The following is a 14,025-nucleotide window of genomic DNA, read 5'->3' as shown; positions in this document are numbered from 1 at the left end:
GTGTGGTGCCATCATACTGTCCGAGTCTCAAAGTGGGGACTCTTTCTCGATGATCATAGTCATCCTCACTCTCGGAGGAGGGCTGATGTGACTTTGGCTGCTCACCTTTGTGAAAAGAGCTCTTTAACTTCATAGTCTGACTGTGCCCTGGCTCGGGCGAATGTCCATAGTTAATATCCTTTGATGAAGAAGGGCAGGTGGTGCACAGGCATGTGGAGGCTGGGGGGCAACCGATGTTGGGGGTGCTGTGGATATAACTGCCCTGGTCCGAGGAAAAGGGGTTTGAATGTGGCGTTGCAATAGCAGCAGGTTGTGGAATAAAGCCACTTTGTCTGTTGTCCACACCACATTGAAAACGGTAGCTGTCCTCGTCGGGATTAATGAAGGGGTTCCAGCTCGAGAACTTGGGTTGAATGAGCTCACATGGCGCCGCCGCATGCTTCGTTTTAATAGGCTCCACTTCACGGTGGAACACGTTAGAAAGTCCATAATAACTTGTATTTCGTTCACTCATATTGTCTATGGTCTCTTCCACATCACCGTCGTTTATCGTTCAGAACGGGTTGGACTTTGAGTAGCCGAAATTGCACGGGCTACGGCGGTTAGCGTCCGCCATCTTAGCTTAGCTGAAACAGGTGAACAATGCTTCCCGCTTATTCTTTTGTCTCTTCTAACTTCTCCGGTTTATTTCACTGTTCATTCTTTGCTCACCACTGCCTTTCCGTTTGCGTGAGAGGGTCCCTTCGTGGTCGCCAATGTTACACCTTTCCTGTTCCTTGGCTCTCAGACCGTAGTCGGGGAGCACAGGAGAGACGTTCCATCCATGGCCGATGTCCTTTCGGGGGTAACACCCTTCACTATGACCGGCAGTGGGTCTGTTCACGGGTCGGTTCATAGGTCGGAAGACACGGGCACGGATTCTTGGCGTTTGGTACTTCATTTAACAGTACACGTATGCTCCAAAAACACAACCGGACTCATTTAGTTCCTCCTAGACTGACACTCGCTCACCCGCTCGCTCACGCACACACATATGCCACTCTCGTAACACACAGTTTACCATTTAAATTACTGACTTGCCAAGTGAGAGAATAGGTGTCATTCCAGGAATAAGGAATAGTTCACTCAAAATGCATAGTTGTCTCTCACTAGTCTGTGGGCCAGTATTGGTTTAGTAATTTCATAATCCTTCCTCCCTGAGATCAAGCAGCAGAAATTATGTGACAATGAGCAAATACTACTGACGGATTTTAGGGTAAACTAAATAGAGTAGTCTCATATGTCACTGTTTCTAAAACAGGGTGTTTTTCTGGGCTGCGCTGAAAAAAGGGCAAACATTTAGAGTATACCCACTTCTCCAGGGACCACTACACCACTGATTATACCAAACAAACGTAGGTTAAGGCTTTTATTTTGAAAACGTTGCGAGATACCACACAAAGGCTGTTTAGAGTAGAGGCGCACGAAGATTTTGCGTGACGGCTGGCTTAACCACGGATGAACGAATGACGGCTGACTTGACCGCAGTCTCCAGCGGTTTTGTATGCGGCGCCGCCTGCAGCGCCGGGTCTTGTGTGGCCGTCCTGAACTGGTACCGGTACCAGGACCCAGGAGAGGAGGAACCAGGGGACCGATGTGAGGATACACTTAGACAAGGAGGCTACAATATTAAACGCAATGAATAGTACCACTTGGTGTTTTAATACGGTGATGCAATTATCCTGCTGTAAGCGGTCCAGTAGCAGATCGGCCGGTTCGGTCTCCCGGACACCGGGGCGGAGGTGCGTTACTATGCCAACCATGTGTTGTCGACCAGGCCAAGAGGACGCCGCGGTGGGTGGCGGAGCATCTGACCCGGGAGAAGCTGCTCGGTGAGAGAACCCTCTCCCCTAACATTAGTCTGTTCTAAGGTTTCCTGAACAAGTCCTTGATAACCCTAGGTAAGGCTGAACGGAAGCACTATTGTTTCTGACTGGATCCTGCCATACCTCCGCTCTTCAGCGTTGCTAATTAGGACTACCTGCGTAGCCAACCCGGTATCACGCCATTGCGTGCTCCTGCGCACGAACGTTAATCTATTGAAGCGTGTTCCCGAGCACGATAGTCCGACTTTTTGCGTGTTACACAAAACGAAATGTAAACCAATGCATTCTGAATGGGAGTGTTCTAAGACAATTAACGTTCTCCACAAAACGCTACGAGAGAGAGAGAAAGAGAGAGCGGGAGGGACAGAGAGAGAGAGAGAGAGCGAGAGAGAGGCTTCAGAAAGGGTGTGCGCAGATAGTACAGTGCACCCTAGTTATGTTTATGCCAAAACCTATATATATAATTAGGCTATAATTATATTATTTAGCGTGTAATGAGACAATCTATAGCCAAATTGTCGAAGATGCCCGAGAATCTTTCGGGATATCAGCATGTGAAATCGGCGAATCAGACCCATGAATCTATTGTAGCGACCCTGGGACAGTTAAATAGTTTGTGTGTTATGTGTTACATTATATTTCGTTGTCCGTTATGCCAGTTGTTCTATGTGCATGTATTGTAATGTTATTCTTGTCAAACAGCGTGTGGGGCGAATCATTAGGTCAGCTGGGGGAGGGCCTTGGAAGAACAGGAGGGTGGGGGCCTGCACGCGAGTGAGACCGTGTTGCCGGGGTAACCGGGGTTTGTTTGGGTCCGGTTTTCAGCTGTTGGTTTCAATGTTGTTACAATGTTACGGGTTTCAGTGACCTGGTTTTTGGTCCATTAAAACTACCTTCAACTAATGACTCGACATGATTATGTCACCGGCGAGGTCGTTACACTATAAAGAAACACGTCATCTCAAGCGGGAGAGAAAGTTTGCGGTGCTGGTTTGTGTCACCAACCCAGCAACCCAGTCGCCAAGAAAAAACGTTGACAGTGCACGTTTCCATGAACACTGGATACGTAGCATTTCAACGTAAAAAATAGCGTGTTATACCTACAGTATCCACGTGTGCCGCTGTGGAGGCGGGTTTCGGGGTTTGGGACACGATTGTTTAGGGGGGGGGGGGAGACTGTTGTTGACCGGGGAGGGGGGGGGGGGGGGGGGGGAGACACGTTTGTTGAGGGGGGAGGGGGACACACGATTGTAGGGGGGGGGGGGGGGGGGGACACACCAACCCAGCAACCCAGTCGCCAAGAAAAAACGTTGACGGTGCACGTTTCCATGAACACTGGATACGTAGCATTTCAACGTAAAAAATAGCGTGTTATACCTACAGTATCCACGTGTGCCGCTGTGGAGGCGGGTTTCGGGGTTTGGGACACGATTGTTTGGGGGGGGGGGGGGAGACTGTTGTTGACCGGGGAGGGGGAGACACGTTTGTTGAGGGGGACGACGACACACGATTGTAGGGGGGGGGACACACGTTAGTTGAAGGGGGGGGGGGGGGGGGGGGGACACGTTTGTTGAGGGGGGGAGACACGTTTGTATCCTAACAACAAAACAAGTTAACAAAAGCCCCATTTGTCAACTGAGAACCCCAATTCCCAGAATCCCCCGCGGCTCCGGAACACGGCGTAGCTTATATTAATCTTTATTATCTGAATGGGAAATGCAATATTTTAGGACAGATACACCATTAAACGCGTTTCTAATGACATTTCTAGCGAGAAATGTACATTTTCCTTACATAATCTTCAGTCAGTGAATGTGTATGATCTTTATTAATCTTTATTATCTGAATGGGAAATGCAATATTTTAGGACAGATACACCATTAAACGCGTTTCTAATGACTTTTCTAGCGAGAAATGTACATTTTCCTTACATAATCTTCAGTCAGTGAATGTGTATGATCTTTATTAATCTTTATTATCTGAATGGGAAATGCAATATTTTAGGACCGATTCACCGTTAAACGTGTTTCTAATAACATTTCTAGCGAGAAATATACTTTTTACTTGCATAATCTTTAGTCAGTGATTGTGTCTGATCTTTAGTTTTATAGTTATTAGGATTTGATCGGCTCGCTCGCATGTTTCAACGACGTCAGGTTGCTTTCGCTAAACTAGCAGCTCACGTGCTTCCTGCGTTTGTGTTATTAAACTGTTACTTTATGTAACTTTTAATGATATCATCTTGTTAGAAACACGTATATCTGAGAGCCAACCCAGTCGCCAAAAGCATACGTTGACAGTGTACTTTTCGTGAACACTGGATTACGTCGCATTTCAACATAAAATAGCGTGTTATACACACACACACACACACGCACGCACACGCACAGACACACACGCGCGCGCGCGCGCACGCACACACACACACACACACAGTATCTTGTACAATGATTTTTAGATTTCTTCTTTGTAAAACTTGAAAAATAAAGTAAGTTTTGGCTTTGGAAAAGTAATTATTTCCCTTATTATACAAATAGGCTATGCTGTTAAGGCTGCCGTGTTCCAATACCTGTACTTCCATGAGTATACTTAAAGGAAGTATACTATCCGTACTATCTACTACGTTATTTTTTCAGATGTGAGTGCTGTTCCAAATCGAGTACTCCGTGGTGCACTAACCGGAAATTACGATCACGACTGCCGCCGTGGCTCCTCCCCCGCAATAAACATCCCGCTTTGAAAGGTGAACTCTTTACGCCTAGCAGCTATAAAAAACTATAAAAACTAAAAAATGACTCTATTAATGCAGGCTATGTGGAAAATGCGCCGACTTTGGCTCAGCCTGGCTCCGACTCTTCCGCTACGTATACATATGTGTAATCCAGCACATATAAAGACGGGGACCAGAAAATAATTACTTTCTCTCCATTGAAACCCATTCATATTTTTCGATCTCAGAGGTCCCATGAGGGGCCTACCGGAAGGGGCGAATTTACGAGCTCTATGACGCTGCTCTCGAGCGACATATAGATAGGACTGCTAATCTTACAAGCATTCTCAAGATCGATTGTCGGCAGTAGTTCTATTCATTCTATCGCTGTAACTATTCTCTCGTGTTGCTATGGACAAGTTGTTTGACCTGGATCTCCGTGACCCCCGCACAGAAGGAAGACACCTTGCCGTTGGGTTGATGCATGACCAATTCCTTGCAGAAGCCATGGTAACAACCTTTTGTACATTAACTGAACTTGAACTTGTACATGAAATGAATGTTTCAGTACCTCAGAAACTCCGTCTAACAAGATGTTGGACTTAAACACACAGGAGGCTGCGGAGAATGTCAATCGGGCAAGATCTGGAGGGGATTCACCACGGAGCTCACCCAAACGGAGCGGACGCGGCAAGGCCAGAGGGAGACGTGGAGGCCGTGCGGGCCATACAGGCCGTGCAGACCGATGGAGTGGCCTAACTACAGGTTTGTTTATGTGCAAATTCAGATTAGTTTAATTTGGTGACAAACAATTACCCATGGCAATTAGGGATGGGTCAGAATTTTCTATTATTCGATTTTTCGTTCCCGTGGGTCAAAGTCGATTTGTAACATTTGGACCGTTAAAGGTTGGGTATGGGATTTGCAAAACGCCAGCAGATTTTGAAAATACACAACTCAAATGGTCCTACCCCCTCTCCTTCAACGCTGACTCTACCCATTCCAAGTACAAGTACATGGGAGCGGGGGAGAGGGAGTGCCGTACGACCGTTTGATTGACGTACTTACTGTCAAATGAGTTTCTTGCAGCAGTGCAAGCACTTGAGTGTCTGCCGTAGAGATATATTAATCTGTCATGTACTGTTTAACAGGCATGGACACTGAGGTGTTGGCACTTCCTTCAGAGGATTCCTTGCCCTTACCCAGAGCACAGCAAAATCCTCAAGAGATGTTTGGTAAATATACAGTGTTTAATTCTGAAATCCAAATACTGTATATAGAATGTAGATCATTTGGTTATATTTTATTTGCAGAACAAAACATGGAGAGGCTTTCTGCCCTACTGGATTCAAGCCCCTGTCCTGCTGAGCCTGAGAGAAGCGCAGCATCATCGTGGTCTGTTAGGCAGCAGAAAGCCTCTGACCGTTGGGAGGAAGCACGGCCGTACCACCTCAGATGCCTTTTGGAATCTGAGGCTGTTGGCAAGCCATTGTGTTGCTTCTGCCACAAGCCGGCTGTTATAAGGTTGGATGTTCATCAATCAAATAATAGAATGTATCTATGTACACTAAAAAAAGTATATCATATAAATTGAGTGACTTGACTTGAGTGTTTTGTCTGCTTAGGTGCAGAGAGTGCCTTCCGGAGCAGTGGTTTTGTGGGGCCTGCGACATGCATAACCACAGCAAACGGCCACTCCACAACAGGGACAGCGTGGTGGATGGCTTCTTTAAAGCCATTCCCCCATCCACATGTATCTCAAGAGGAGAGACTGGAATATATGCCACACATGAGCAAGGTAAGGTCTGACAAATCTACCTGTCTAGACTTCCTGATCCTTATCTTGTTTATTCAGTCTGCTGCCATATACAGAATGTTCACTTTTCTTTTCGACAGATCGCATTTTACCCACAATGCCAGCACAGCACTGCACCTGCCAGGTCCCTAGCTTCACAGTGGAAGCTGGGAAACCAGTCATCTTGATTACCATCAATGGTAGAAACCAGTTCTCTATTTAGACTTCTGTTAGTCTAATATACAATATGTGTCAATGATTATGACTAATGTTGTTTTTTTCGTTAGGGCGTTATGATTTGCATTTGCCACGTTATGTGTGCCAAACATGCCTGCAGCAGTGGGCCCCTGTGTGAGAGACCTAGTCAGGAGTGGATATTGGCCAGCTTCTGCAAATGCTTCCACAATCTACACGGTGGACCTCCTCAACACCTTTCAGGAGCTGAAGTTGATCTCACCTGGATTCTCCAGGCAAGCCCTTGCAAAAATGCTGGAACATCGCACACTGTGTGCAGGAAGAGTAAGTGACATCAGCAATACTATTTATTATGCTCACCAATATTGTCAGCAATTTTTTTTTTTTTTTTTTGACTATCTCAAAAATGTTTTCCATATTCTGATATACTTTCTAGTCTGGACAGATCAACGGGGATGCCCTGCAGAGGAGCTTTCTTGAGTTTGCATACGCCTCCTTTGAGAAAGACCAGCTCTGCTGTGATACCCCTTTCACCTGCCCTGCCTGCACACCTGAAATGGTAGCAGTGTCAGCAGTTGGCAACAGGAAGCTTTATCGCTTTGGCCATACTGGAAGGTGCACTTTAAGTTCTCTTTGGTAATTGAGTCGTGACTGTAAGTGACAACAAGAGTAGGTAATGGATGTTATATATTTTTCCCCTAGATCTAATGACACTCCCTTTTTTGATGGGCTATTTCTAGCCAAAGACAGTGAGGTGTCTGATTTTGTCAACACAATACAGATGGCGGTGAAGAATGTAAGTTTAAGCTAAGTTTGAACACTCAAATAGTTCTGTTACTAAAGGAATCATTGCATTTCCTGGACTTCTAGAAGTATTCCATACTCCCTACTCTTTTGTCGTGAATTACATTAACAATATGTGTATGCACTATATTCACAGATAAAGGGGAGAGGCACATGTGGAGACTCTCAATGGGCAGCAGCAAGGGAGACCTCTAGGCGGGCCTCTAAACTGGATGAGGAAGGCGTTGAGGTTGCGGTGTGTCGGCATGGCTTCCTTTTAAAAGCCCTTAACATGTACCGAGGAGAGATATTTGCGTATCCTATGTATCTCCAAAGGGAGCTTCTCCCAAGCAAGGCACAGTTTTTTGCTATGGATGTGGCATGCAAATACTGGCCATACCTACAAAAAGTTGCTTCGGTCATTCCAGCTCTCAAGAGCCTCACAGAAATGAAGCCCTTCCTGAGCATCATGCATGCAAGAGCTCATGCTACCAAGTGTGAGGTATGTCTGTTATCTGTTATTTTCAAATGAATACGCCATGTGTTACTATAGGAATGGACAGCTTTAAGCTGAATTCCTTTTCCATAATATTTGTCCACGTTTTCCAACTGCTTCATTGGCTCTAATGAACCCCAAATCCACCCATCCTTGCAACAGATAAAATGGAGTGGTCGGAATCAGAAGGGAGCAGGCACAACTGCCGGTGAGGAGGTGGAGCAAATAAACAGCTACCTCTCCCGTTGTGCCCTGACAACAAAGTACATGTCAAAAGCAGGTAAGTCACTTTGGTCTGAGTTTATGCTATCATCTAATATTGCTCATAGATTGCAGAACATAATGTAATTCTCCTTATACCAGCACGTGTGGACATGCTTACTGTGCATGCAATGGGTTGGAACCATCACAAAGCAGAGACGCTACACAAGGCCCTCTCCACAAGATATGTGAAGGTATGTTTCATATTCATGTATGTTTTTGTGCCAGTTGTTAGGCAGACTGAGTTCCTATTGTAATTATTGTAAATATTTTAGACATCTAAAAGGGCAGAAGAAGAGGCAGAGAGGCTGTCACAACTGCAGAAGGACCTGCAGTGCTCAAATGCAATGGCTGTACAGTGGATTGCTGAAGTCAAGGAATGGGCAGAGAGCGGTGAGGACAGAACAATATACATGCCTTTTTGCAGTTTCCTTACAGACATTTGTGTTCAAACGGTAATCAAAATAATACACAATCACTGAAGCATTAGTGCTGCAAAAATCTAGAAAACTCGGTTGCATTGTATAGAATACAGTACACTGAGCTTAATTTCACCCTAACGGATATCTACAGAGACCCCAGTAACGGGTCTGCACGTTCTCCAGCAGTCCATTGAGGGTCTCCATCTGGGTCTAAAGCAACAGAAACAAACCCTCTACCGTCAGAATGGTATGTAGGCTTTTTCTTGAGTTATCCGGTATACCTAACAATGTATCTATATTGTTTTTAATATAACCTATACAAGGTTTTTGTGTCTGCATATTACGTTTCTCCTAAACAATCTAGACAGCAACAAGCTTCGCCATCGTCTCCGAAGAAAGTTGACGGAAGACAAAAAGCGCCTTCTCCAGGAGATTGATAAATACAACAGTCTTGTTGCAGACCTCTCCAAAAGGATTGATGTGGCCTTGGTTGACCACTCTTTGGCTGGACAGAGCACTGGCGCAATATGGCCATGGGAGGACTATGGCAGTGGTATGCATTTTTCAATGCTTTTAAAATGTCATGCAGTATATCGGAATAGTGAACTATCGTGAAATGATATATTAAATATAATGGTGGTTTTGTAATATATAAAACGATTTTGGGAAAGAAACATCATTTCTAAATTCTGTTTCCATTATGGTTGCATTGCTAAATGTTATGCCAGATACTCATGTATTGATCTTAATATTTTGGATCATTAGTAACAATCGGGGTCAAGAAACGACTGCACGACCAGGAAATGCTGAAAACACGGCTGGAAGAGGAGCTCCCTATCCTGGTGTTGGAGATGGTCCAGCACTGTACGTGGTTGCAGAACCTGGGAGTGGCCCTCAAGACAGAGCTTGCAAGATACGGTAAGTTAAAGACAAGTTTTGGGGATCCCATTTAATGTATTCAATTAGTGGGGGATGTTTCAATATATATTAACGTCGTTGGGTTTTCTGTCCTCTACTTGTAGAAGATGAAAATGGACTTCACTGTCTCTTGGCAAGAAGACTTGCGGAAGTGGAAGAACGACATCAAATGGTCCTGCAGCGGTATAAGACTGCTCTAGGTCCATTGGCCTCTGTCCTCCTTGATGTTTGTGAGGAAGAGGAATGTGATCCGATGGGCTTGGTCAGTCCAGACACCAGCGAGGATGAGGAAGATGCAAGAGAACAAGCAACTTAGTTGATGGTGTGGTTTCGTGCCTCGCTTGATGTACACAAATGATCATTGTTATTGCTATGTTTAAAATAAAAAAATAAAAAAATCTATCTCTTCAATTCAAGATGGGGTGGGTGAGAATAAATAGTGCTATAACCTCACTAGCCTTATTGACATGGACACATCTGTTCCGCATAGATTTCTATGCACGAGACTTAACGGACACTTTTGTTACTGCCATGTATACAGTACATTCGGATCACATTTTAGGAAGAGATCTATGACGCATAGAAATCTATGCGGATCAGATGTGCCATGTAAACGCGGATACTATGAATTTCATTCATATATACAATTTCAGAAGTGGATGAGATTCGAGAAATATCTTGTTATAATGAGAAAGAATGTCAAGGTTTGGGGGTTGATGAAAAACTATTTTGAACCTTTGTGGTATGGCAACCCAGTCGCCAAAAGCATACGTTGACAGTCACTTTAAGGACAAGTTATGAGAGAAATGCACATTAACTTTTTGTTATCTCATAAGCGGTGTGGTGCCGGCTCCTTTTGACCTTTTGACCCCAGACTTCAAAAACGTGTCCACAGGCCAGCTGTGTCTACCCACCTTAAGCCACAAATGTACACCTACATCCCACAGTAAATGGGGACTAGAAACATAACCTCTGTCATATACATTTACTCTACTGTTGGAGGTCACGCCCCTTTTTCCACCTTTTCGAGATAGCTAGAGATGCTAAAATGTTTACACACATTTCCCGGGGCCCCGTGTACGACATATCCGAGATTTGGAGTTCTAGCCCTTAGAGAAAAAAAGTTTTCCCAAATGGAGTGTCATTTGGACAAAGCCCCTCAGAAGTGTAGCCTGCAAGACCTAATGGTTCAGAATGTGGTGGAAAAAGTTTTTGAGATAGGAAGGTCCTACCGCCCTGAAATTTTAATACCTTATTCTAGGGCCTAACTGGGACCTCCGCACCGAAACTTGGCCCGGTCGGACCCCGAGGGCAGGAAGGGGGGGCCTGCCCTCGGGGTCTGACCGGGCCAAGTCTCGGACAGGAAGGGCCCCCCCTTCCTGCCCTCGGGGTCCGACCGGGCCAAGTTTCGGTGCGGAGGTCCCAGTTAGGCCCTAGAACAAGGTATTAAAATTTCAGGGCGGTAGGACCTTCCTATCTCAAAAACTGTTTTTCCACCACATTCTGAACCATTAGGTCTTGCAGGCTACACTTCTGAGGGGCTTTGTCCAAATGACACTCCATTTGGGAAAACTTTTTTTCTCTAAGGGCTAGAACTCCAAATCTCGGATATGTCGTACACGGGGCCCCGGGAAATGTGTGTAAACATTTTAGCATCCCTAGCTATCTCGAAAAGGTCGGCAAAGGGGCGTGACCTCCAACAGTACAGTAAATGTACATAAGACAGAGGTTAGTTTCTAGTCCCCATTTTTTGTGGGATGGAGGTGTACATTTGTGGCTAAAGGTGTGTAGACACAGCTGGCCTGTGGCCACGTTTTTGAAGTCGGGGGTCAAAAGGTCAAAAGGAGCCGGCACCACGCCGCTTATGAGATAACAAAAAGTTAATGTGTGTTTCTCTCATAACTTTTTGTCATTATTAAAGAGAGGCCTGATTCTCAGATATGCATGTTGGATGGCTAGGGTGTAGGTTTGGGTAGAACTTCAGACCAAAATCTTGTAAGCGAGCCGCTGGGTGAGGTGCAACAAGATGGAGCACTTGCTGAGTAATTTCTTGTAGGGCCGGTGCGTAAGAGGGCAAACAAGATGTCCTTCAATATCTACGCTTCCAGGCGATTGCAACGGTGCCACACATGAACACATTCAAACATGTTTAATGGTAGTAATTAGCTGTCGAAATTGGAGGCCTTAATCAATAATGACCAGCTATTGATTTGCTTCCCGATAAAAGTTTGTGACAAATGACATGTTATTTAGCATCTACACATTGAGCTGAGTCCAATGACACAAAGCATGACACTCCACGGCCCTACACGGCCCCCTACACTACATGGCCCCTGTATTTTACATGGTACACCTATGGTCTAGGGCATGATCTCTGTGTGGCACAAGGTCGAGCTTGATCTCATTGGACTCAGCTGCTAATGTAGATGCTAAATAACATGTAATTTGTCAGAAAACTCCATCGGGTAGCAAATCTATAGCTGGTTATTATCTATAAAGGCCTCCAAAATCGACAGCTAATTACTACCCTGAAACATAGTCAAATATGGTCATGCATGGCACCGTTGCAATCGCCTCGAAACGTAGATGACAAATGACACCTTGTTTGCCCCGTTACGGGAAGATATTTTCATGGTATATCTTTCTATTTCCTAACCAAGCTCCATTGCCGTCTTTAACCAACGTGGTTTGCCGAGAGTCACGTGACGTTGACGCAGGCCCATTGAAAAGAAAAGGCCCAAAAAACGTAGGCATGTCACATGTTTAAAGCCGTTATTGTAATTAATTAATTTAGTATTAAAATATAGGCTATTATATGTATACAATTATTACGTCGTGTAATATTCTATCTATAAGTAGACCATAACTTTTATTCAATTATCGTTATAACATGATCTGTATCTGACCATTGAACATCTTTAACCAAGTTCAGGTATAACCAGACCATATAACAAATATTTATAACATATAAACTAGGCTATACGTATAGCATATCATACATTTGGTTACAGGCCAAATTCGGTATAAATGTTACCCTCTGCTGGCCCACAACTAGATCGTCGCGTCCCTAGCAACCTGACGTCTTTGAAACATGCTAGGGAGACCATAAAACTAACTATCGAACAAAAGATCAGACACATTCACTGACTGAAGATTATGCAAGTAAAAAGTATATTTCTCGCTAGAAATGTTATTAACAACACGTTTAATGGTCAATCTGTCCTAAAATATTGGATATATATATATGCCTAATGCCTTCTGGGCGGCGCTACTGTTCAATCAGGACAAGAACAATGAGGTACTCCCACTCTTTTATCCCTGCAACCATCAGGTTACTAAATGATGACAAAAGTAAGGAGTAGGTGGAGAGCACACCAGTGTTGCTGGGTGTTTCCGGGGGCAGGGTGGTTGTTACTGACGGGCTGAAATGAATTGTGAGTTAAATGTGTGTGTTGGACTGCCTTTGATATATGTTTTTGTCTACCTCCTATTGCTATTTATTGTATTTATTAAGTAATCTATTATGTGAGACTGGAAACTGTGAACGAAATTGCCCATTTTGGGATAAATAAAGTTTTCTAATCTAATCTAATATATATATATATATATATACGTAACCATTTCCCCCAAATGCTGGGAGAACGTATCGACCCCTATTGGTGCTATTCCTCCATTCATTTAGATGGGCGGAAGAAACGTGTATCTCTTCACGCTTTGGTCAGGCATAGCGTGACACTGAACACTCCTTGCGAGGTGGACCAATGTATCTATTTCACGCCTTGGTGTGATACCGGGTTGAACAGACTGTTCTGTGTTTATGTGTGGAAAAATAACATCATTACACGGTTCCATAAAATAACATAATCAGCAAAGACAATGGTTTTATTTCCATGCTTTAAACGGCATTCGGGCTACTAGTTTCAGCGTCCATAGCAACCATCATAGGCTTAGCCACCATGTTTTTCTGTCGAGACAAAATACGTTTTCAGACAAACGTAATTGAGAATGCCGAATAGTTCTCTGGGAACGTAATTTTCATGAGACAGGGTTGTCCTTTAGGGCTTCGGCCTCCTAATTGATCATTGATCAAAACTCTGCCCAATCCTCACCTTCTCTGACGCAGAGAAACTCGTCCACGCCTTAATCCCCTCCAGGCTTGATAACTGTAACAGCCTTCTCATCGGTACACCCTATAACACCTATGGTCCTTAGATTATTATTTATTTTATTGTGTTATTGCCCTTCGTGTTTTGTTGTAGCACTTTGAGATTATTTTTATGAAAAGTGATTTACAAATAAAATGTATTATTATTATTATTATTGTAGTAGGCTATATTTGAATGCCCTTTCACATATATGAAACCACCACCACACCATGGTTGGTTTGACGTAGCAGCTAACTTAATCATCCAAGAGAATCTGGTGTTTTGGTGTTGAATAAAGATCTATCAGCACAATATTTTAATAATCTGTTGTGACTAAATTGACATTCAGTAGGCCCTGCTTGCACTTGTATGTTTAAAATCAATATTTTCTATACAATATAGCCATTTGCAATTATACCTGGATGCATATCTTAA

At 44.1% G+C, this 14,025-nt stretch overlaps 1 protein-coding gene and 2 long non-coding RNA genes across 3 annotated transcripts; all 3 read left to right on the top strand.

The window, feature by feature from the left end:
- Positions 1-5,261: 5,261 nt before the first annotated feature.
- LOC307088532 lies at positions 5,262-6,562 on the top strand. The gene is made up of 5 exons (XR_013812567.1): positions 5,262-5,340; positions 5,727-5,810; positions 5,889-6,099; positions 6,201-6,373; positions 6,472-6,562. It is a non-coding gene; the product is annotated as an uncharacterized lncRNA (long non-coding RNA).
- A 703-nt stretch (positions 6,563-7,265) lies between these two features.
- Positions 7,266-8,123, top strand: LOC307088533. Its single transcript, XR_013812568.1, has 3 exons — positions 7,266-7,361; positions 7,506-7,850; positions 8,007-8,123. It is a non-coding gene; the product is annotated as an uncharacterized lncRNA (long non-coding RNA).
- A 110-nt stretch (positions 8,124-8,233) lies between these two features.
- LOC307088625 (uncharacterized protein) lies at positions 8,234-13,657 on the top strand (the record flags this gene model as incomplete). Its single annotated transcript, XM_079754576.1, has 6 exons — positions 8,234-8,299; positions 8,381-8,498; positions 8,679-8,774; positions 8,892-9,080; positions 9,293-9,445; positions 13,569-13,657. The coding sequence occupies exons 1-6, from the start codon at positions 8,237-8,239 to the stop codon at positions 13,655-13,657; spliced, it is 708 nt and encodes a 235-aa protein (XP_079610702.1). The 5' UTR covers positions 8,234-8,236.
- Positions 13,658-14,025: the final 368 nt, after the last annotated feature.

This window comes from Pollachius pollachius (assembly GCF_949987615.1).
Source record: "Pollachius pollachius genome assembly, chromosome: 17".
In the NCBI taxonomy this organism is placed as follows: domain Eukaryota; kingdom Metazoa; phylum Chordata; class Actinopteri; order Gadiformes; family Gadidae; genus Pollachius; species Pollachius pollachius.
Note: the sequence above shows the minus strand (reverse complement) of the source record. Positions and strands in the feature narration are given on the sequence as shown.